This window comes from Gavia stellata, chromosome 8, assembly GCF_030936135.1.
Source record: "Gavia stellata isolate bGavSte3 chromosome 8, bGavSte3.hap2, whole genome shotgun sequence".
NCBI classification, from domain to species: domain Eukaryota; kingdom Metazoa; phylum Chordata; class Aves; order Gaviiformes; family Gaviidae; genus Gavia; species Gavia stellata.
Genome location: NC_082601.1, coordinates 45,207,957 through 45,232,237, shown reverse-complemented (window position 1 = coordinate 45,232,237; position 24,281 = coordinate 45,207,957). Strand labels below are relative to the sequence as shown.

The 24,281-nt window shown below is 49.8% G+C and overlaps 1 protein-coding gene across 1 annotated transcript in view; it reads left to right on the top strand.

The window, feature by feature from the left end:
- The window catches only part of LOC132317393 (hydrocephalus-inducing protein homolog), a 43,066-nt gene extending 23,005 nt beyond the window's left edge, over positions 1–20,061 (top strand). The window contains exons 9-18 of the mRNA XM_059820430.1: positions 228–327; positions 1,485–1,603; positions 3,644–3,867; positions 7,755–7,822; positions 9,711–9,946; positions 10,785–10,885; positions 12,152–12,287; positions 12,766–12,930; positions 14,432–14,584; positions 19,819–20,061. Of these exons, the coding sequence (XP_059676413.1) occupies positions 228–327; positions 1,485–1,603; positions 3,644–3,867; positions 7,755–7,822; positions 9,711–9,946; positions 10,785–10,885; positions 12,152–12,287; positions 12,766–12,930; positions 14,432–14,584; positions 19,819–20,061 (1,545 nt within the window). The remainder of the gene's footprint in view (positions 1–227; positions 328–1,484; positions 1,604–3,643; positions 3,868–7,754; positions 7,823–9,710; positions 9,947–10,784; positions 10,886–12,151; positions 12,288–12,765; positions 12,931–14,431; positions 14,585–19,818) is intronic.
- The last annotated feature ends 4,220 nt before the right edge of the window (positions 20,062–24,281 follow it).

Here is a 24,281-nt window from a genome sequence, read left to right as displayed (position 1 = left end):
CATTGTAGCCCTAATTTAACAAAATGCCTCTCCCGGGTGCCAGTAAAGGTAAGGGACTTGGGACAGTTTTTTGCAGCTGCTTCCAGACTCTTTTATAAATGTTGTTGGCAAGTGTTGCTTGCTCCTTGCTCTTCACTGATGCTCTAAATATAGGCTACAGGGCTGTGCTTGAAAACAAGACATGTAACGTTTAAAGATAAATGGTTTTCTGTCCGCTTCTGTTTTAGGAGGGAGATGTCTGGCCAAATTCTTCGGCTGAAATCAAGGTGATCTTTAAACCCCGAGAAGCCAGAGTGTATCAACAAGCGGTCTACTGTGAAATCTCAGGTACAGCTCCTTTCTCCTGCTTCTGTTACCCATGGTGAAGGTGAGGCACAAATAGTCTTCCAGCCCCCTCGGTTCTCATGTAGTTGCTGGGAAGGGTGGGTGGTCAGCAGGTCAGGGCTGGCACATGCCCGCTGTCCCTGCGGTTTCCAGGTCATCTCCTGTCCAAGGCCAGCCCTCGCGATGCCTGGCTACAAGCTTGGATCACTGATCCCAGACCAACCAAGGCAGTGAAGGGATAAGCTTTCATGCCATGGGTTTGCCAGCATTTGCTCTGCTGCAAGGTGCCTGGAAAGGCCAAAGAATGACACAGCAGAACAGCTTTCGTGGACGAGCACTAAGCCCCTATAGACCATATACTTCCAAGATGAATCTTTATTACACGGATGCATCATCAGACGCCTGAGGCAGCAGGAGCTGAGTTACAAATGTGCTCCCAGATCCTGGCTCACCTCCCGCTCCCCAGATGCTGTCAGACCTCAGGTGACTGAGTCCCGCTGAGTGCGGGGTGTCTGCGAAAAGACCACTTCTGGCCAGCCTGTGCTTCTCTCCCTGCATGGGAATTGTCACCTCGTGGCTCGGCGTCTATGGTGCATACGGGTAGCGTTGCACAGGCCTTGCTGTACTGAGCAGGGTGAACGTCCTCCCTGGGAATCGGAATCCGAGCAGTCCGCTAGACAAGCTTTATGCCCATCCTGTCTTACGGAAGTGCTGTCAAGTCTTCTTCTGGGAGCGGTTACTGTTGATGTGCGTATGGCCGTTAGCAGGGAGCTTCGCCTTGCTTGGGCTCGTACTTCTCGGCTCCTGTGCTGTTGTCTCTGATTGCATCAGTATAGATGGCAGATTTTTATCTTCAGTTCTGTTTTGTGAGCTTTGTGCCTTCACTGCATGGATTTCAAAGCTCATCTAAGTGTGTGGGAAGAAATTCAGAGATCGTGTTTTAAACTCAGCATCCCGTTTTCAGGGTGCAAACTGATCACTAAATTAGAAACCAGCCCAAGGGCATATGTCCTGAGGGAGGAGAAGGGTCCCGTATCTTCTCCCTGGAGCATCTAGAGCTGGTCCCATCCATCGTGGAGTCAGGGACTAGCATTGAGGCAGGCTGGAAAATCCAGGGCAACAGAGGGAATTACTGTACTGAAACGGCAATCTCTCCCCAGGCCGAGAGGCCAGGCTGCCCCTGCGCATCAAAGGTGAAGGCATAGGGCCCCGGCTCCGCTTCAACTTTGACCAGCTGGACATCGGGAAGGTTTTCATTGGATCAGCCCACAGCTATGAGGTGAACAGGAGGGGTTTGCAGGGGTTGGGCTGGATCCTCACGGCTCCCGGGGCAACGCTGAGCCTCATGGACCTGGGGGATTCCTGGCAACTGAGGCAGTTGTGAGCAGGGAATATTTGACATACTAGTCAAGTTTGGGGGGTTTCACAGAATCTGGATACTTTTGGTGGGGTCTGAAAGGTGTATATTTTCGTGAAGCCCTAGTCCCCGCTTTTTGGCAACATCCATTTGAGATCAGCTGGGAGGCTTCATGCAAAAAAACCCCCCTTGACACATGAAAGCAGCACTGGGTCAAAAAGAGAAGTATTCAGAGGCTTTTGTTTCAGCCCTAGATGCAAAGCACCTTTGTACTCTGGCTCTTAAAAAGCAGCTGGAACAAATTTACTGTGTTTGAACTCAAGTCCCTTGCAAAGAGTTTTCAGTTAAGTGCATCCTACCGATTCCTGGGAGTCAGAGGAAAGCCGTCCAGCCTCCTGGCTCCGAGCTGTCCCTAGGAAAGAAATTGGGAGTGCTTCCCCTCGCTGACGAGCCCCTCACCACGCTTCGGGCTTGGTGCACCTCTGGCTCTATGAAGAGCAAAGCATTTCTGGAAATGAAGCAAAGGCACTTTCTATATATTTGCCTCCCCCTAATGGTGTCAAGTCTTCTGCAAAAAAAAAAAGATAGAGCAAGTGAAAGAGGTAGAAGACGAGGCAATACATCATGCCAGACACTTTCAAAACCTTGACTGTGGCAGGGAAGGACACATTAAGGTGTTTTCTTACGGAAATACTGTGTGCTCTGTGCATTTTTAATGCTGATACTTTATTGATTCTCTCTCTATCAATTTATGATTTTCATTACTTGAGAAAATGTGATGAAGTAGATGAAGCTGTTAGTGCTTTGCTAAGCAGCTAGACTGGAGGTAAACCTCAGCTCAGCGTAGGATCCCTAAGTGCAATTTGTAACGAAGGTGTAAAACACACAAGAGGCGAGAGTAGTGTTCAAGTTACCATTGTGGAGTTTGAATACATGCATATTTTCAGCAGCAGCTGCAAAGTTGAAAAACAAAGGATGTTTCTATGCTTCTGTCTCAGTTTTTCTGACAGGTTTTGCAAGGACAAAAAATAGGGAAAAGAAATTGAAAGCAGATAGCTAAGTCCACGGAAATGGCAGGATTTCACCCTGCAGCAATCAGAAACTACAGCTTTGCTTTGGGTAGGTTTGTTGGTGATGGACAGCGTGCTGGTACTCACAGGCAGATGTGGGCATTTCTCGCCCAACATGAAAAGAGCTGAATTTCAACAAACGCTGCGGGATTGTGTTACTTGTTCGAGGCAGTAGATCTCTCGAGCGTTCAACAAAATATGGCTTGGTTCTAAATTTGCAGTTTATTCCAATAATGGTAAAATCTTAGATGATGGCTGTGTATATTTAGGAAAGAGAACTTCTTTGGAATAGATGGAGCTGCTATGCACCTCACGCTCATTCTTTCCTGACATGTCTGTTGGAGCAAAGACTAAGAAAGTATCACCTTAAAGAAGAAAGAAGAGAAACCTAACTTCTATACTGTAGCAGAGTTGGGGAGTGCTTCTGAAGTTGGTTATAGTGCTAGCCTGAGGGGTCTTCTACATGCAGTGAACTTGTTGGCTGCAATGGAAGCTGCCCATGTTCTGCCCTTGGCAGGACCAGGCTCATCAGGAGCAGAAGCAGTTGTGTGATGACCCACTAGTAACTGCCCTTCGTTGCTCTTAGGGACAGGTCTGAATCAACTCGCTGATGCTGAGCAGGTCCTCTGCACTGCAAGTCAGAGTGGACTGCTCTGTATCAGTGGAATAAACCCAGCGTGACTCTGTTTAGATGAAGTTATCACTGCTTTGCATGTAAAAACCCAAAGGCAGAACTTGTCCTGTTGCATATTCTTTGGCTTCTGCCAAGCAGCAGCACACGGCATCTTCTGTCTTTTTACAGATGTTACTTGTTTAACGGGAAAGCAAGTCAGCCTTGTGTAAGAAAGGAAGATTCCTTATGTATTTCCATTTTGCTTTCTTGCTGCTGCAGGCGGTCCTGTTTAACAAAGGAGCCATCGATGCTTTCTTCCGGTTGGTCCCTCCAGCTACAGCTCTGGGCTCCTGCTTCACCTTTCTGCCCCGGGAGGGCACCATTTTGCCGGACGGGCTCCAGGTGATCCGGATCTCCTTCAGTTCCACCATCCTGGGGCAGTTCACAGAAGAATTCAAGTTCAGTGTGAATGGATCCCCTGAGCCTGTGACCTTGACTATCAGGTGAGGAGGGTTATAGGAGCTTGGTGGGCACATCTGTAGCTCTCTCTGGGTAATCAGCTCCCCCCTACCTCATTTGATGATGGAGCAGAGAAAAAAGGGGTTGTCTAAGGTCTTTGTCTTGGCTCAGATCCTAGCACCCCCCACTAAGAGCCAAGGCTTTTTAACCTTGACTCCAGTTTGAACCTTGCAATTGCAGCAGCCAAGAAAGTGTAATTGTCTACGAGAGGAAATCATAGAATGGTTTGTGTTGGAAGGGACCTTTAAAGGTCATCTAGTCCAACCCCCCTGCAGTGAGCAGGGACATCTTCAAGTAGACCAGGTTGTTCAGAGCCCCGTCCAGCCTGACCTTGAATGTTTCCATCTACCACCTCTCTGGGCAACCTGTGCCAGTGCCTCACCACCCTCATTGTAAAATATTTCTTCCTTCTATCTAGTCTAAATCTACCCTCTTTCGGTTTAAAGCCATTACCCCTTGTCCTATTGCTACAGGCCCTGCTAAAAAGTCTGTTCCTGTCTTTCTTATAAGCCCCCTTTAAGTATTGAAAGGCCGCAAGAAGGTCTCCCTGGAGCCTTCTCTTCTCCAGGCTGACCAACCCCAACTCTCTCAGCCTTTCTTCATAGGGGAGGTGTTGCATCGCTCTGATAGTTTTCGTGTCCCTCCTCTGGACCTGCCTCAACAGGTCCGTGTCTTTCCTGTGCTGAGGACTCCAGAGCTGGACCCAGTCCTGCAGGTGGGGTCTCACCAGAGCGGAGTAGAGGGGCAGGATCACCTCCCTTGAGCTGCTGGCCACCTATGACCATGCCTCCTCTGCTCTCAATACGCAGTTTAACTTTCAAAGTCTTGGGTTCCTCTGGGAAGCAGCTTTACCTTCATGGTTGAGCCAGGGTGGCTCTGTGACTTTCTAGGACACTGTTTGCCCAGAATTTGGCAGCAGCAGATTCCTTTTGTGACCCTTTGACATCTCTGTGTGAGGACCGTGGGGCTTTAAGTGACTGCCCGTGCTGGAAAAAAGTTTGACTGGAGGCCGTACGGGAAAGGTGTGGAGATGCCTGCTGCCCTGTCCCGGTACCCAGGAGCTGAAGTGACTCCTTGCTACAGGTAGCTCATTCCCCCTTGGGCCATGGCAGACAGTGTGATGATGGTATCAGCTTTGGGCAGTAGATGTTCTGGGATGTCCCCCTGAACACCCAGCAGGGCCAAGAGGGCTTTGGAGAGGGGCCAGCCTGGGTGATTCTGCAGCCAGAAGCAGTGTTTTTAAAATCCTCTGTTAACATTCCATACAAAATGGGTAGCAGCAGCCTCAACATCATCTCTCATGCTAATGCGTTGGGACAAGCTGTCCTCCCGGCTCTTGTGCAGCGAGTGCTACGGTACCTCCTTTCTGCAGCCAGAAACGTGCTGATGCAGGAGACAGGAAGCTCTGCAGCAAGGACTGTCACAAGGACTCGGGCATCATCCCCTGGGCTAGTGCCATTGCAAAAGAGAATCCTCACCGAGCAAGAAGGGAGAAGGGGAAAAAAAAAAAAGCTGATGAAAGGAGAGGCAAAGCTCATTTCTCAGGACCACAGCAGCATGCAAACTTGTCCCAGCAAGTCTTAACCACGAGCTGGTGGGATCATGTGGTGTAGGCAGGGAAGCTGATGCTGGGTGCTCTGGAGCTTTGGGGCTGGTTGAAGTGGTCCTTTTTTCCCCACTGGTGCCCTGGCTGCCAGTGCCCAGCATGTCCTCCCCTTCTCTGTGGCTGCTCTGCCCTGTTCTGCCAGCACGGCCCTGAGCTCGGTGCAGACCTTATGTCTCAGTGAAAGAGGATTGCTGGTCCTTTTTTATTTATTTCTTCCCCATCCTTGTATTCCTCCTTTCTAGGTGGTGGCTCCTATGCAGCCCATCTGAGGGTACCCCAGCATGCCCACCTGCTCCGGTACAGCTGTCCCTCAGCAGTAATTCCCATTGCAGTCCACTCTGCTCTGAGATGTCATCTGCGTCCTTGACTTCTGCCTTGCCTTAGTTTCAGGGATCCCTATCCAGTCCTTATCTCTCATTCTCCAGACCCGTAGCTCAAGCTGTTTGTTTTCAAAGGCCTTTGAGATGTCCACCCACCAGGTCAAGCTGAGCCTCCCTCGTTGGGAAGTTTTAAGCACTGGATTTAGTCCTCCATGGAGAAAAACTCCCAGCTCTTTTGAATGGAGGCAAGCTGGCTGGTGGGAGACTGGGCTGCAAAGGAAGGAAGGAATGGGGATGAGTGTTGAAGCGGTTCCTCTCCCACCTTGTGTTATCCTTCGTGCTCTGCAAGGACCCTGATCTCCCTTCACAAGTGCATTATCTAATGCTACTGTAAAACGCGGTAGTTGCCAAAACCACTGCTTTTTCCTGCATTTTTTTGCTAGCTGTACTGTTATCAGCTGTGGTGCACAGGGTTCTGGGTTGGCTCCTTGCTCGAGCCTTCTGGGCAGTCATTCAGGTTTAACTTCCCTGAGCACAGATACGGTGCACTCAGCAGAAATGGCAGTCATTTCTCCGCTTGCCTGGCAAGGCTCATCCTTGGCAGTTTCCCAGTGTGATCCCCAGTCATGGTTGGTTTGGAGGTAGTTTTCCATCGTCTCGTGGCAAGTGCTGTGGCGGAAAGCATGCCTGCTCCCTTTGCTGTGTCCAAAGCAAGGTGTTAGGGCTTGGGCGGTTAGGTCTGGTTATGTGAGGTCCTTGGAGAGGGAACTTCATCATCATCATCATCAGGGATTTGCTCCCTGACTTAGTCTCAGGAGCTGCTTCAGCTCCAAGAATCGAGAATTAGTATTGGATTGAAACTCCTGAAAGTCAGTTTTTGAGTGCTTTTTAACTATGCAATCAGAAGATGCCCAAACCATAGGTGATTCTTCTTGGGAAGGAACCCAACCTTACAAGGTCCTGAATGCTTGTTTCTTTGGTGTTTAGACAGGGATGCTGGAAATGGGACACCACAGATGAACGCAGGTCCCTCCTGCGGGATGCTGGGGTCTGTTCATGTGCCAAACAGAGTCAGTGGCAGTCCTGTGACTAAAACTAGAAGGCAGCGTTCACTGTGGTCCTTGATTTTTAACTAAGAGGCAGAGCTGGCATTGATTGGCATCAACCATGAAATAAATTAATAGCTGTTGTGCAGCTCCAAGTGCTGATTTCAGGGGATTTTGGTGAGTTTTGGAGTTTGGAGCCTGGCTGCTGAATTTAAGGACAGGTGAGGAGGTGTGGTGGGTTCAGGACACCCGTGTTCGGTGGTTGGAGACGTGTGTTGCTCTTGGATGTGTCAGCTGGTGCACTGGTGACAAGCTGATCCTTTTCCCCAAGATTCAGCTGTCCGCTGTGTAGAACTGTTGCTGCTGTTGTTGTGGCCAGTGGGTGTCTGGGAGCTCCCCTGGCATCGTGCCTCCAAATCCTGCATGCCTCATGATTGCATGGGTCAAGATGATCTGAGGACAAGATGTTCATATACTCCATGGGAATACCAGTTCCAGCAAAGAAATACCAAAGCAGAGAACCTGCAGCTGGCAAAGCTAGTACAATGGGTCCACTTTTGTGTGGAGACCTCTGTGTCATCATGTTACAGATGGGGAAACTGAGGCACGGAGCCATCACTTGTTCAGGGTCCTTCATCAGGCCAGCAGCAACTTGGGGGCATACCCTGCCTGACATGGTGCCCTAAGGCACATCAGCAGCTATCAGCTGCTGACCACTTTGCTTTGGCTGTCTCCTGTCCACATGGATGCTGTGCTGAGCAGAAAGGCGACGGGTTGATTTGAAACCCGCTGTGGTTCTGAGACCAGCTTTTATCCCTCCGAGCAGTAACGAAAGCCGAACACTTTGCATTTCTCTTTAACCAAACCAATGCCTCCTCTGCCTGTCTTTGTCCTCACAGGGGCTGTGTCATCGGACCGACTTTTCATTTCAACGTACCTTCCCTCCGCTTTGGTGACGTCTCCTTCGGTGAGTGTTCCCTGGGCTTGGAGCATAGGTTGAGAGGTCTGTGCATCACCAAACAGAGCACCTGAACAGAAGAGCACCTGTCACTTGTGTTCCTCCGTAGCAGCCTTTGAGGTGTTAAAACCAGGGCTGCTGGTGGCTTAGGCAGTGTTGTGCCATGATGAGGTCACGTAGGACCAAAGGAACAGAAAGTCAGTGTTTTCTGGTGTCCCTCATAGTCTGTTCAGCCCCAACCTCCCAATGCTTGGCAGCAGAATGGCTGTGAAAGTCCTTGTGCCAGAAGGGCCCAGGGGATGGGACTGCAGGAGAAGGGAGTTGAAGCCCCATGCTAGCCTGTAGCTGCTCTGGGTCAATGTGCGTGTTGCAAGGGGAGGACACCATTTCCCCACCTGACCTTCAGTGTGAGCTGTTGATTAGTGCTGTGAGGGCACCTCATTCTCACCTCCCAGGTAATATGCCCAAGCAATAGCTCAGCATCGGGCACTCGTTCTCCACATCTGTCTCACAAAAGGCTTTGTACTGAGATGTTCTAAAGTTGAATTGTGAAATCAATTGTGATTGAAGGGCCATTATCATTCTGCACCCAGGATGCCTCTGTGTTTTCATGCTGTTCATGGACTTTCTAAGAAAACTCATTACCTTTCCTGAGCTGCTTCCTCCCCTCCCTACATCACCACTCTGCTATTTCTTTATTTCCTTTTGAATAAATAAAACCAGAAACGCAGCAGGCAGAAATATGGTTATGTAATAGGAGCTTCATCCTACTTAATCTGATTTCGTTAATAAGGCCTTTTGAGCTGAAGGCAGCTACTGTATTTTTGCTTCTTTTAGCTCTGCTGCTGACTGTTGTCTGCATCTGGAGACTTCGGTCTCCTTTGGGATTGTGAAGTCTGTGTTTGTCCTTTCTGTGTGCCTCCTGCCTCCCTGCTGGAGTAGTTGCTGGAGGTGGGCAGTGGTCACTGTCGATGGGCATGGATGAACTACCTGCTGTGTCTGCAGTTGGTTTTCCTCCCCACCTGTGTTCAAGTAACGCTTGGTAAGCAGGCCATGGGAGATGTCTCCTTCTCACAGAGCTGGCCATCCAAGGCAGATGTCCACTCCAGAGCAGGCTGTGGGCTGATGTCCTGTCTCTGCAGCACATCCCCACCAGGTGTGGTTGTATCACTGCTTTTCCATTATGGAAAGCAAGTATCAAAGGTAAAGTGACGTAAACCCTTGCGGCAGTAACCAAAGCCAGTGTGCAACATGCATGCGATGTCCCTGTTTGTTAGGTAAGGTGAGACATGGTTCCTGCTAATTTCTAAGCAAGCATCAGGCTTGCCTCCTGTGAAGTGGGCTGCAGGTTGTCAACGAGCTGAGTCTGATTGCCCCCAAACAGGAGATGCCTTGAGGATGCTGCCTAGAGAAACTGCATTAGAGTGCTTTGCATCGTGCTGTAGTAGCCAATTGCATCCATCCTTTCTTTTACTGGAGCTTCTCCTCGATGTCAATACACTGCTTTTATATATTGAAAACTGTGGGAGTGTTCGTGGAGTTAACAGGGAATGTTACGGACTGAATTTTCAGAAAAAATGGTCTGTCTGGATGTACGCTCATAAGTGAGAAATAACTGATGCTGGTTTTGGGGCATGTGAGAGCGCTCCTCAGGTAAAGAGAGACAAAATTCTGGTGTTCGGCATCGCTAAGAGTGGGCATTGCCAAGGAAACAATCTCTGTGATCAGCATAAAAGAGAGCTTAAGTGACGATGAATTCCTTGCTTAGCTTCTCAACTAGCTGTGGTTCAGATTGAGAAGAGCTAAACTCCAGGCACAGTTTTATCCTAACAGGATATTCACACCAGGACTCAGGGGGATAACTGGGGTGTAAATTCATATTTGTGTCATTTCCTAGGCTTTCCTCGCACCTTGTCGTGTCGCCTCACTAACACCTCCTTGGTGCCCATGACCTTCAACCTTCGCATTCCTGGGGACGGCTCGGGAGAGCCCAGTGTTACCAGTTTTGTTCCTTTGTTGGACAACACTCACTCATACTGGAGAGGGGGAGCCCAAGGTCTTGTGAAGCCAACCGAATTTACCATCACGCCGTGCAGAGGGACCATCCGCTCCCAGGGGGTCGTGGATATTCAGGTATGGAAAGAGTCCGGCCATACGTGCTTCAGCAGGTGGAGCTGAAGCTTCACTGATGCATGAGAGGGCTTTAGTGCTGCCAGCATAACGCGAGTAAGATATATGCATTAGTGTTAGGCTTTTGTTGGCTGGGTTACTCTGGGACGTTTCAGAAGGAGCACCGTTTTGTTTCCAAAATCCTAAGCGGAAGGTCTTGTACCGTATAGTCAGGTACAGAAGCCACTCCTGTGTTTTTGAGAGCTGCTTAGAGCGATCTCTTGGATTTAAAGTGGTCAGAGGAAGGATGAGGACAGAAGGTGGCTGTTAAAAAGAGAGATGTCATTGGATAAAGCAGTTTGCCTTTCTTCCCAGTCTAATTTCTCCTGTCCTGTTGAGCAGGAGGAGCTGTATTCACTGCAGCGATCCCCAAGGGGGACTGCAAAAGCTCTGGCAGCCGTGAACTGCACAGCATCTGCTGGGCCACGTTTTGCTCTCAGCTTCCCCCTGTAAAGCTGAACTCATTCTGTTCAAGTCAGCAGATGTCCTCTGGATTTATGCTATTCTAGTCGAGATTACAAACTGGTCCCTTAATTTTAATACAGTGGTGAGTAGAGCATTAGTCTAATTGTGCTTTAATTTAGCTTGCATATACCCTGATAACTGCACAGTGTATTTAACAGAGCAGATCTTGTCAGAAGACTTTTATTACTCGCAGAGCCTGTGCTCTGTACATGGACCAGCAGAAGAATTAGGGCAAAATCCTCCCTTTCCTTACTGTGGAAGGAGAACCGGAGGACACCACACATGGACGATGGCTTTTGGGAGCAATGAAGTATTTGATGGTCTTCTCTTCCGCCAGGTCACCCTGTGTTCCAACACCGTGAAGAGATACGAGCTGGCACTGGTGGTGGACGTGGACGGTGTTGGCAAGGAGATGTTGGCATTGCCTCTCACAGCCAGGTATCACCGCTTCCCTTGCAGCTCATCGTCTCTCCTCGTGCACCCCCCACCAGCACACTGCCTTGCACGCGGTTTTCTGGCTCCATCTCCAAATGAGAAGCGTTGCTTAATGAGCTAGTTCTACCCAGCTAGCTAGGAGAACAGCAGTGCTTTGAAAGCAGCCCTCGTTGAGAAGCACCTGTGCTCAACGGACAGGCATGGGGCTGAGCCTTTTTCTAAAGGGAACAGTAATTATATTCATGTTTGGCCTGGCTTTTGGTGCTTGAGGTGTAAGAAATTTCCAAAGGGCTGCCTCTCCTTCTTCCTGCAAGTGGTGGACTTGTGCTGGGTTGCAACCAAAATGCAACATTCATTTGGGACGCAGCGATCAGCCTGCTGAAAGCTGGTGTCTGGTTCAGTTAACGAAGGCATGTGCAAATGGGGAAGGGGCTTGTGTCAGGACTGGTGAGGGGAAGTAGAGGCAAGATCTTAGGACGGGGAAAATAGTCCTTGATGTGGAAGGTGAGCTCAGGTTTCTCTGCTTTCCTCTGGTTCTTCAGAGACGTACTGTTCTCAGATTTAAGCCAAAAGCTGTTCTTGCTGCAGCCAGATTCGATGCTGTCGTGCTGCAGTGGGTGTCAGTTGAATTGCAAGAGGCAGAGTCTTCCAGTCAGTGCCTGGGCTGCAATTCCGTAAAAGAAGTGCAAATGGGAGCAGACAGTGTATGGACCCGTGAGGGTCAAGGAGCGAGGTGGCTACAGAAGTGGGGAAGGGGTGACCAGCCACTGCGTGAGGCAGGTGGTGGCTTGTGCCCTCTGCTGCTGGGGTAAATGGCTGAGTTTTCAGGCAGGGCAAGAGAGGTATGGGAGAGGAGGGAGTAATTTTTACTGAGATTCTGGGGTCTTGTGTTCCCTGAGGCTTGGTGAGCCCTGGTCATGGGTGGGAAGGCTCCCCTGGAGCTCATGCCTTGCTGGGAGCGTCAGGAGGGTGCAAGGTGTCTTTGCAAGCCTCCTGGGGCAAAGGTGCCCATCAGACAGCTCTGGGACAGGGCACAGTGCTCTGCCTGGGCACTTGGCAGCCCCTACAATGCTGAGACTCAGGGTTTGCTCCTCCTTTACAAGAGGTTGTTGTATAAAAAGAAATTAAAGGCAATTGATTGCTGTAGGGGTCTTAAACGTCCGTTTGACAGTGACACGTGTTATGCTCCATTTCATGCTATTTGGGGAGTAAATAAATTCTACATTCTCTCAGTATCTCCAATTCCCTTTTGGTCATCTCTTTGCCTAGATGCATCGTTCCTCAGCTGCGAGTGCTCAACCCGGTCATGACATTTGGACGGTGCTTTCTAAAGTACCCGTATCGGCAGATGCTGACCCTTGAGAACGACAGCAATCTCCCAGGCTGCTACGCAGTTCTTCCTCAGGTTTGGCATCGCATCCACCTCCTTTCCTCAAATGTTGTCAAGGGGTATATTAGGAAAAAAGGAGTTTTGGAGAAGACCTTGCTGGTTTATAGTCAAACCTAAAGGTTTGCTGAGAATAGGAACCTACCTGAATAGAAACTTTAGAAAGCAGTTAAATAGGAACCTGCCTGAATATAAACTTTAGGAAGCAGTTCATAGTCTAGTCTTTGGGGTGCTTTCCTGTAGGAGAACTTAAAAGGTCATGAAAGGCTGCTGCAAGGAGGCTGCCAGCACAGGAGCAGGTGTTTGTGCATGTAGCAGCTCTCGGACCCCCTCAGGATGCTAAGCCCATACTAGTCTTGCATCTGTTTTTGTGCCTCTCTGCTTTCTCCTAGGGATTTTTAAAAATGTGCGTGAATTGTCATTGTGGTAGATGTCAAGGAGTTTAGAGTGACCTTTGAGGAAGCTTTAAAGTTGGTTTTGATTCTGTGCCTTATAGGAACACAAGAAGGATGCTTCTGTGTGGTACTCCAGCCCCACGCCATGCGGGATTATCCAGCCTCGCAGCTTGGTGGAGGTCCCAGTTACACTGGAAGCCCAGGTGACGGGAGAGCAGGACACAGTGGCTCGTGTCGCGGTGTTTGGGAGCGAAGGATCCCCGCTGGTGAGTGCTAGGGGAGATGTGTGCCTTTGTGCGACTCATCTTGGTGGGGCATAAAGTGTACAGGGATTCTTCCTGGGAAAACAAGAACTTGTAATATATGGCTGGCGTGGTCAAGGAAAGAAGGGATCCGTGGCATGAGCAATGGCTCATGCCCAGAGAAGAGGAGGGGTGGTATTCTCTTAGGTGGTAATCCAAGTGTCTGACACAGCATGTCATTATGGATATGTGAGATGGGATAACAAGCCCAGTCTAAAATGCAGCACGATCCCTGCCTCTCCTACTCTGCTGTATTATTAGATGAGCAGCAACCGCTGCTTCATTAGGACTTTTGCTCAGGAGCGCACAGGGACCTCCCTGAATCCTGCTAAAGCAAGCACGTAAGAAAACATGCTGAAGTGATGTTTTGTGCAAAGCTGGATTTAAGCTTTTCTGAAGTCAGGCCCATCATGTTTGAGAAATATCCATCAAATCTCTTTGCCAAAAGTCCCAGCTGAAAACATGTGAGTCTCCACACCATTTGCATACACAACAGCAGCAGCGACAACAAAATGTGGCCAAGAGACCGTTGTATGTAGTGTCCTGGCTTCATCTAGCTGAAATCTAGATGAAATTTAGTTACACTTTAAATTAAAAGGATACTAACTTTTGAAGCAGCTGTTTTAAAATGTCTTGTCATCTGTCTGAGCATGAAGGAGGATGTCAGAGGATTGCTGGGAACCTGAGGCTTTCTGTAACAGAAAGGAAGGCTGACATGTTGAAAGTAGTTGCGGGATTTAAACTTCCATGAAAAGGAATGGAAATGATGCTGCTAAATCCCCTGGATGCCACTGAACCTCTCAACCCAGGCCCTTGTGGGTGTGCAATGTAAAGCAGTCAACGGGAAGGCCAGGCAACGCAGGCTTTGCAGGGAAATGTGAAGTTTGACAAAAGAGTTGCTCGTAAATATAAGGCATGCTTCCCTTCAAAAGAAGGGTTTCCCCCCACTAGAATTTATGTCTGTTATTCATATAATACCAGGAATACACACAAGCACAAATCAGAGGCAACTAACTTGCATGATCTGTACTCTGAAGAGCCTGCTTTGCTTCTGACTTGTGCTGGTTGTCACAGGTGTCGCTTTGGGAGTGTTAACGAAGTTAGTCTCCAAGTGGGGCTGTGCAGCAGCAGAAGTCAGGGAGGGTGGTTTGGGGCAAGGCTGAGCAGGAAAAGGGGTGGGAGCAGGCACAGGGTACAGGGAAGAGAGCTAACAGTGTGGAGGAGGTGTGAAAAAGCAAGCGTGGGAAACTGGGTTTCTTTACCCCCTGATACCGGGAGCTTGTGGCTTTCAGATGGGATGGCTCCAGATCCCACACGTGCTCCAGGCCTTCTGTTTCAGTCTTACCACACTGAAAACTTCAAACCACCCTAATCATCCCTCAGTCTAGGAGTACCCTTAGAGCGGTCTAATCTTTTTAAACTTTCCCTGTTCTTTTTGATCTTTCCTACCTGCTTCCTGGAGCAGAAGATCCATTTAGTGAGCGTTGGAGAAGGACCAGTTGTCTCCGTGCACCCGAGTAAAATAAATTTTGGCCGTATCCAAGTTTTACAAGATGCTTCCCAAACTCTCCGCCTCTGCAATCAGACTGTCATCCCTGCATCCTTCTGGGCAGAGATGGTAAGTATCTGTGGGGCTCTTTTCCAGCAAAAATGGTCCATAGCAGCCTGTGACTTGACCTTTCTATGCAACATTTCCATATTGCTCCCTGAGGGAGAAAGGGAGATATTCCATCACAACGTGGCAAGAGGAGCCCGGCTCTGGGGGCGGTTTTCTCTGGGGAACCCCTCAGTAAAATAGAAAGTTTGCATAGATGTTTGAGCAGAAATGAGTCTGGATCACTTTTACAAGTTGTCCCTTTGTTTTGTGGAAGGTATTTAGCTCTGAGAGTCATGCTTTTGGAGCTCTAGGCAATGAAGGGAACCCTGTGGCCCTTTGCTCCTGAAAGTGCATGGGTTTCCCTGTGGTTTCCCTGTTCCGTCTGCATCTGCTTTGCCTCAACCTCCAGCTGACGATAGAGACTAGGGTGTGAGGTCTGTCCTCCAACTGCTGGTGGTGAGGTGAGTTTCACCCCTACTGGGGGTCACCCCAGCTGGGTTGTTGCCCAAAGATATGCTTGTAAGGGTGGTGTAGTGACGGAGTCTGTGGACTCCGTAGCGTTGCAGAGCATCTCTGGAGACTAGCTGCAGAAGAAGGTTATTTAATTCATGGAGGCTGCCTAGTGTGACAAGCTGCCTAGCAGGAGGAGAGCTTGGCTGCTTCCCTGGCAGGGGGAGCGGGGCTGATGCAGGCGGGCAGGGCTCGGGTGCTGAGGCTGGGTGGGATGTGCTCCCCACTGGAGGGGGGATGGAGGCAGGAAAACAGGGTTTGGAGGGGGTTTGTGCTTCTCTGTGCTAGGTGGGTTGAAGTTCTGGGGCTGGTTAACCCAGGCTGAATTTCCCTCTTGCTGCTTTTGCAGCTTGTTCGCTCCAGTTTCTGTGCCCCGGAGCATAAACATAACCTCAAAGTGGGAGATTCCCAGGGCAGCTTTCTTTGGCTCCACAAAGAAAATCTGCTTTCCATCTCTGCAGAGAGCAAGCCACCTCGGATGGGTGGTACTGGTGTATAAATGATGGGGTTTGCATGCTTGTACCCAAGACTGACCTTCAGAGCTCCGTTTAGGTCCTGCCATCGGGGTGTGATGCCTTCCCTCCCTCCCCTGGGCAGCTTGCAGTGCACCCAGGGAGCTTGCAGGGGTATATCTGCCTCTCCATTGCCTCAGTGCCCTAACTTATGGGACTGGGCAATAAATCCCATCCTGCTTCCCAGCGATCTCTGCAAATATTGTGCTAATCAATAACTCGAACTGTAATATGAGGTGGTTCAGGGATGGTTTCTTTCCCTGCAGCAAAGATGGCCTCTGCTGTTCCATAGCCCCTCTGCTGACTCCCCAGCATGGAGTTACCCCATGGTGAGCATCTCAGCTTCTCAGGATAGCTGCTGCTATCCTGGAGATGTTCAAGGAGGCAGGTGCTGGGAACCTGCTGGATCAGCCGTTTCAGCAAGGGCTCTTCAGACCCTTCAGGACGGTGATGCTGAGCCTGCCTGATGGGAGCAGCACCGCGGCAGGCGAGATGTGCTCCAGCTCCTCCCTTGCCCTCAGCAGCTGCCTCCATTGGTGCTGTTTTGTTGCCTCGGTTGAAGTTTTGCCCTTTGCTGCTGCCTTAGGCTGCCTGGCAGTTTATTGATGGGAAGAAGAGGGGACTGAATAATTTTGGAGATAAAATTTGAGATGCAGTCGGGTGTCAGGGTGACCTGCACATGTAGCTCTGAGAGCAGAACTGGCTCCGGCTGTCCCTTAGCCTAGCTGGTGGGTGACCTGGGCATCCTTCATTCATTTGCGCCCCTGAACCCAAGTCTTGTGTTCTCGAAGATGCCAAAGCTGCTGCTTTGATTTCCTGCTTGGAGACTGCCGCAGGACAGCGAGCTGGGATTTCCCTGTTTCCCGTTTGATGGCTAATCTCAAAACCCTGGCTCTTTGCAGTTAGGCTTCTGGATCACGGTCCCCACTCGAAAGAAAGAGCTCTTGATTGAAATTTTCAGAGCAGTGTTGGATCAGCAACATTACAGCATGCTGACTGGCAGCTCAACAACCTGAATGAGATTAGATTAAGGGGCAGCAACAGGGCAAATAAAAGGCTGGTGTCTTGTTCAAAGCAGAAAAGGAAAATGCTGTAATGCAGATGGCCATGGTGGTATCCTTAACCACCACATGCAAATTGCTGTTCCTGTCAAGTCAAGCTTTCTTCTTGCTTTATGGGAGAAAAGAGCATTATCTGAGCAAGCAGAGATGTTTTTTGTGGATAACTTCACTTTGGGATAGAGACTTAAGGAATTACCTGGAGTACTCCTCATCATGCACAGGCTTCCCCGTACCCCTCTTGTGTCTGTCGGATGAGTTGTGGGGAGCAGCACTGAGCATCTCTGCCACCAGAAGGAAGGAAATAAAAACCCCCTCCAAAGCTGTGCCTTGAGATGGGGCTTTTTGGGTTTGTAGTGGAGTGTAGGGACTTCATACCCATGTCCTTGGTTGGCTTATCCCTGCTTGCCGGGGTAGCTGCAGGGCTGTGACCCTTGGGGCCAGCGTGTCATCCCGTGCTCACCCACTGAATCCTGTGTCTGTCTGACATACCTTTCCTTGTCAGATTGCTTTCCCAGCTGCCAGGCAGCCCTGTTAGAGCATCCTGTGGATCCCGCAAGGGGAGGGTTTGCCTTTTTTGTGGTAAAAAAGACTGGAGGAGTAGGTCAACATGAAGGAGCTGCTGCAGCTTAGCTGGGGGCTGATGCGACCTGCTGAAAAAAGCGTCCGTTTCTCCTCCTTGCTGTCGCTGTCATCGTCTTTTCCTGTTTCCCTAAGTGTCTGATTTTTGCTGTATTGACAAGTGCAAAAGAGTTGTATTGATTAATGGAAGTGTTTGCTTTCCCTGCAGAAAGGCAGAGAGAAAAAAGCATCTTTCTTTGATCATTTCCTACTTGTTTGTTGTCACTCTGTCTCCTCAGGCATCTTTTATTTGGCTACCAAGAATGACATGTCTCAGCATCACAGAAGGCAGCTGCGTATCACACCTGTGTGAACAGGAAGGAAAAGACAAGGCCTAGGGTGCAATTTTTGTTCATCAGCGGCAGCTTTCTTCTGCCTGCATAACCACCGTGCTGGGTGTGTTGTGTGCTACCGCAGGGAGGCAAACGGTGTTTTCCTGGTGCCTTGTAATGAGGGAGGAGAGAGGAAAGCTTTCTTGGGACTTCCCCTTGTAGTGACGGTGCTCTGTTTCCTAATTTTGGGCTCCTGTCTCCTTTGACGGGATCCTTGACCTCCCTAATCCAGAGCCCTGTGCTCCTGATGGAGCTCACTGCCGCGTGGTCTCCAGCAGCAGTCATCCAGCCAGATGTGTTGTCGTCTTCAGGAGAGCACCTGGGGAGCAGATCCCCTTCCACCTTCCCAGGGATGAGCTGCCCTCAGATTCAACTGGAGCTGATGTTGCAGAAGAGACCATGTTTTGTTTATTTAAAAAAAAAAAAAAGAAGCTGCACCTGTTTATCTTCTCACTGGGATTCCCTGGAGAGAATCAAGTGATTTTCAGGCAGCATATAAAGAGTTTTGGTCAAACTCGGTGTAAGCAAGGAGAGAACATGCAGTTCCCATTCCCATATTTGCTTCTCTCCTCATTTAGTGCAGGTTTTGTTTCATTTCCTGATTTCATTGCATATTATCTCAAGCTTTTGATGACATTCCCTTTATTAAAGAAATGGTCATATGGAGAGACAGCAGAACAGGGAGATAAACTTCAAAACAGTGCCGATAAAGAGATGCTGTTTTAATGATTCTGTTTTTTGTTCTTGCTGATGTGCAATTTTGTTGTTATCTGAGCAATTTGTGCAGGCTGCGGGGAGGGAAGGCTTTGAAGAGCCTGGAACTGAGTTTATTAGTTTTGCCAGTGCCTGGAATAATTTTGATGCCTTTGGCATGCTCCATCCTGGGATGCAGGCATGCAGACCTGACCTGCAGTCAGCCTAAGGAGTTTTCATAGCTGGGGCACCTCCCCACGCTGCCGGGACCCTGAATGCTCAGCAAGTTACTGCTTCCCTGTCCTCCCGCTAGTCTTACCCTCGTTAGCAGAGGTCGTTTTGGGGGGGTTATTTAAAATGCTTTCCATGACTTTGAAGTGCTGCTTGGTTTTCTGGTGTTCTTCTCCCTTGGGCTGTCTGGTGTCCTGTTAGAGCTCAGTGCCACCAGGCTGACAGATGGAAACTCAAGCTGACTTCACCTGGATCAGGCACTTGGATCATGTCAGGCCTCCAAGCTCATCATTGCTTTTCATTAAAAAAAGAAGAAAAAAGCCTTTTCTCTTAGAATACTGCGGTGTTTTGGGTGAGTAGTGCCTGTCGTCCCAAACACAGCACTGAACTGTGGGGTGTGTGTGCCACTAACACTGTGATGGACGCTTTGAAGCCGTACATCTACATCCCAGTGCATTTCATGCTGGCCGGGGAACATTGCATGCATTTCTCTTTGTCCGCTGCAAGCTTGCTCCCTGCGACTGTGCTTTTAAATGGACCGGGGGTCCAGCCCCCTCATTGCCCCATCTGTAGTGCAAGGTGCATGAGAAACGAGAGGAAGAGAATGCTTGGGAAGCCCGGGCCATGCCCACAGGGCATGTCTTGCTCTTTCTTTCTGCTTAGTTCTTTACTGCCCTGCTGTAAACACTTACAGCTGAATGTTTCAAAGCCAAGGACAGTGGGACACCTCGCTGCAGCTGGTGATCAGTGGGGACCGAGTGCTTCAGTCCTTCAGGGGCTGTTGAGAAGCACTGCCTAACTCTTGGGAGAGATGACTTTGGTTTTGGGGTTTTGATCAACCAGTTTTGCAGAGTTATTCTTCAGGCTCTCAGCAGTATCCCCCAGGCACGTGGCTGCCACGGTGGGATTTGAGCAGTCCTCTGGCTTCCTCTGGCCTTGAGCCTTCATGCAAACCCGGCCACCGTTGTTGGGAAGCCAGGAGAGAGAAAGTAGCTTCCCTTGGTGTGCACTCCGAACGAGAGACCAAAAGAAGAGGGGGAATAACATTCTCCTGAGGATGAGCATCTCTTGGGTCGGGCAAAACGGGGTTAATGAAGTGAGTCTGTTAAAGGAGGGTAAACTACAGGTTGTAAAAGCTCCTGCAGAGTTGCTGTTTGCAGACACCGTAGCTTAGATTTAGGGAAATGAAGCCTTTCTGGTTTTTACCCTCATATCTTTAGTCCTTCCTTTTCCTGCACCCTACAAGAGACCAGGGTCCATGGCTTCCATGCTAAGTTAGTGTTTGGCTTGTCTTGCAGGCTGGCAAACGCTCGCGCTGGAGGATTGAACCCAGTAAAGGAGTGATCCCCCCCGAGACCGAGGTGTCTGTAACCATCATCGCAAACTTGGACGACACGGAGAAATTCAGGGACGAGGTGAACCTGTTCATAGAGAACAGCCGTTCCTATGTCATCCCCGTCCGGGCTGTCGGCATTGGCACCACCATTGTCACTGACAAACCCTTTGGTCCGGAGCTCAACTTGGGACGCCACTTCAGGTAGGCTACCTCTCAGCTCCCGCTTCTGCCGTGGGCTCAGCCAGGAGGAGTTTTGCTGTAGTCCTTCAGGCTAGTTCTCCTTCCGTGCTCAAGGTCCTGGCTCCGTTTCACTGAAGCCACAGGAATTCCTTTAGAAGCATTTTGTGGCCATTTGAAAGATGTTAGATGCCCTCAAAAGCCGCCAAAATGGACACCAGTTGCTAAATTGTCACTGAATTGCCCTTACTTCTAATACCTTTATTTCCTCACTTCATCAGATAAAAATACAGAGGAAAACCAGCAGGTCCCATAAGCCTCCTGCTGGAAAACACTACATCACGAGTATAAACATATTTCCCTTTGCAGTAACATGGCTTGCTTTTTCACTCACAATGGAGTATCGTCTTGCAACAGCGGAAAACCGTGGAGGTAGCTTGTTAGCAACTCCTCGAGTAAAGTAATGGTGCTGCTTTATTTCCCCTCTGCCGGGAGTCCTGGAGGAGCAGCAGAATTTGTCTTTGCCCTGTATCATCCCTCAGTTCACTCGTCTTCCCTGGCTCCCCTGCCAGGCTGCTCTTTATTAGACGTAGTTGCTCTTTCCTGGTTTCTCCTGCCTGCTTTCCTCCCTGTCTCCTCCATCAACGCCGCAGCAGCAGCCCGGGGCATGGGCAAGTGAGGGTGGCTGCAGGCCCAGCTCTGAAAGGGAGAGGAGGAGAGGTCTGCTGAGGTTGGGCGGGATAAATTGAGAGTATTCATTGAAAGAGCTTGGCTCGGAGGAGGGGATTTGTTGATGCTACCGTGTGTGTCTGAAACCAGGCACGTCCTTCTAAACAGGGGAGGGAAATAAGCCTTTGCAAAGTGCTGCTTGCCTTGCGTTGGAGACCTTTTGGGGCAAGAGGCATCATCTTCTCGAGGTGCCTGTTCCTTTCCCTGGCTGCAAAGAGGGTCCACAGTGCTCCGATACCTACATTTTTGGTTAGAAAGAGCAGGTTAATCCTACCTTAAGCATTTAGGATAGATTTTCAGCGACTTAAATATGCATCCACAAGCCATCCACATCAGCAGGGACGTTGCAGGGAGGTCGGTGCTTGCCCAGCGTGTCCTGTGCTCTGTGCAGCCACAGATTGGCTACACAACACAGGGGACAATGTTAGGGTGGCTCATGTCATTGTGCTCTGCCCCCCTTCACCCCTCGGCTCTGTTTGGAGTTGTTGCCGTTGGTGTCGGCTGCAGAACTGCCACCGAGTGAGCTGTGGTGGGACTCCGGTAACATCTCCGATGAGTTGGGCTTTCCCAGAGCCACAAATTCTGCATCTCCCCAGAGCTGCTCTAAGCTTTCATCCGTTGCTCTCCACAACACACACCATTTCATATTAAACTTGTAAACCTCGTTATTTTTTTTTAACAGTCTGTTTCACAGACTTGTTTGTTCTATAGTACATGCTTGTGTGTTTGTATTTAGCTGCTTATGGCAGACATGCATTTTGTAAGCCACATGTTCTGTACCTTTCAAAAAGACAATAACTGTTCCAGGAACTCTTCATTTCCTGGTCATGCTCAGCTTTATAGAGGGTAAAAGAATTACTCCAGACTAGCCTGCGGTTAGTGTTTCTTTACCTGAAGGAATCAATTTCCATTGAATATTCATCTGGCTTTATATCTAGCTCTAGTTCTTCATCTCTGATTGTCGCTCCGTTCCCTCAGCAGCTAGAGCTAGTCTTGCTGCTGTGTTCGTATTGGGGAAAACCTCTGTTGATCCTATGTTCTCAGAGTGCATTTGTCTCCCTAAAACACAAAACCAGCTGCACTGTTGAGGCAAAGGGCGATATGTTGGGGGCGATGAGGGTTGGCTGCTCTCTAAGGGATGGGGGGATGAGGGGGATCCCACCAGTGAGGCAGGTGGTGCCCGGATCACCAGATGAGTCTGTATACCCTGCAGCCTCCCCAGTAGCATCTTTGGAGGAAGCCACCTGAGGCAGCAGCTCCCAAGGGGAAGGTGAAATGGCAGCGAAGCTGTTCCTCCCTCCACTTGCAGCCAGGCCAGGCCAGCTCAGTGTCTGATGCAGCGAGACCTGCAGGAAGCCCCTTGGAAAAATACTCGGATTATTAAGCCCCAAAGGCTGGTGATGCTCTGTCTGCAGCAACTGAGATGATGTTTGTGTTGGGTCTGGCTGAGATGGAGTTCATTTTCCCCATAGCAGCCCTCATAGTGCTGTGCTTTGTATTGGTAGCTAGAAGGGTGCTGATAAGGCACCGGTGTTTTGGGTACTGCTGAGCAGTGCTCGCACAGCACCAGGGCTGTCTCTCCAACATTCCCCCCTCCCCGCTAGGCTGGGGGTGGGCAAGATCTTGGGAGGGGTCATAGCCAGGACAGCTGACCCAAACTGCCCAAAGGGATGTTCCATCCCATACGACGCCTGCTCAGCAATAAAAGCTAAGAGAAAGGAGAAGGAAGGGGGGGCATTCGTTATTACAGCATTTGTCTTGTGGAGCAACTGCTAAGCATACTGAAGCTCTTCTTCCCGGGAAGTGGCTAGACATCACCTGCTGATGGGAAGGAGAGAATAAATCTTTTCTTTTCCTTTGCTTCTGTGCGCGGCCTTTGCTTTTGCCGTATTAAACTGCCTTTCTTGTGACCCAGGAGTTTTTTTCCATCTTATTTTCTCCCCCCTGTCCTGCTGAGGAGGGGAGTGATTGAGCGGCTTGGTGGGCACCTGGCGTCCAGCCGAGGTCAACCCACCACAATGTTCTTCACGAAGCTTTTCCCTGCTGTGCACAACCAGAGCAGCTGCTGGATGGTGATAAACTTCGGGGCAGCCAAGGTCTGGCTCTTGCTGTAGCTTTGAGCTAGGTCAGCCTTTTGGGAGGTGCCTTTATTGCTGAGTGTGCAGTCGGATAATGCCTTCAGGGTACTGAAGCTGGGTGATTGCTGGGAAATGGCAGCTCCCGTGACATTTTCCATCTCTGCTTCTCTTCTAGCCTGGATCCCTGCTGCTACCACTTCAAGATGACGAATAAAGGGCGACGCACCCAATACCTGTATTGGACAACAGAAGGTTTCAGCCCATTTCACCGGCATCGTCGTCTCCCTGCCATTGGTGCCACCAAGGGCAAAGATTCCGCCCAGAACCCCAAACCTGCCTGCCCCGTGTTTAAGCTTCGGCCTCTGAGGATGGAGCTGATGCCGGGCAAGACTGTGGAGATGACGCTGGAAGGCTTCTCCAGCACTCCGCAGGTGAGGTCCCCCATGAGGGCTGAGCCTTTCCCATCAGATCACGTCCACTGGGACTTCTTTTGCAGCCCCTTGACATTTGCCTGCGAAAATGAGCAAGAGCTTTCCAGAAACTGTTTTAATGCCACAAGTTACGATGGGAGCACCAGTTGCTTTTCTTGCTGGCCACCATCAGTTGCTAAGGCTTTTTTGTGTTTCTAGAGCTACCATAAACCCAACTTGCTGACACCAAAATGTGGGCTGAAGGAAGTATTGCTACTTCAGGGGCCAAGGGCAGCTTATAAGGTGTCGTGTGCTGGGGCAGAAAGGAAGGGCAGGGGAAATAAGTTCTACTTACACTAGGGGCACAGGCAGAAAGTAGATTAAAAAATGCAAGGTCATCTATCTGGGGGAAGCAGTGAGCAAAACAAACCACCTGTGAAGGGAGGGAGTGTCTGGGAGCAGCATCATTTTTCCTCTGTAGACAAACGTAAGCAGAGGGCTTGTCTAGCACTGAGTCCTGGAGGAAAAAATAACGAACAGGGTGTGTCAGCTCTAATGATCATTCCCCATGTGGGAGCCTGTTCCCAGGGACCTTTATAATTGGCAGCTTGACTTTTGTCAGTATTTCCATAACAGCTCGCCCCAGTCTCTCAGCCAGCCCCGGTGTCCCAAGGGCAGCCAGGTCTTGCAGCAGCCTTGGATGGCAGCTGAGAGGGGAGGGATTTCAGCAGGGTCACTGGGTGTTCCTCCTGGACCCTTCTTTCCAGGGGAAATCCAACTCTGCAGAGAAACTGCCAGCTACCCCTGGTGTGCATTCCCTGGCTCCAGGACCACTGGGCACAGATGTTTAAGCAACTATGGACTAAATCTGCATTAAGCTCCTGCTGATACCAGTGCTTTGAAAGGTTTTTTAAAGGGTTGCCTGAGTGGCAGCTTGAGGAAGACTTGATTACTCACTCAATTGACTGTGATGGGATTGTCCCTGTGCAGTTCTGAGCCCAAAGGTTTTGCTGAAGAGGGAAAAAGGTACT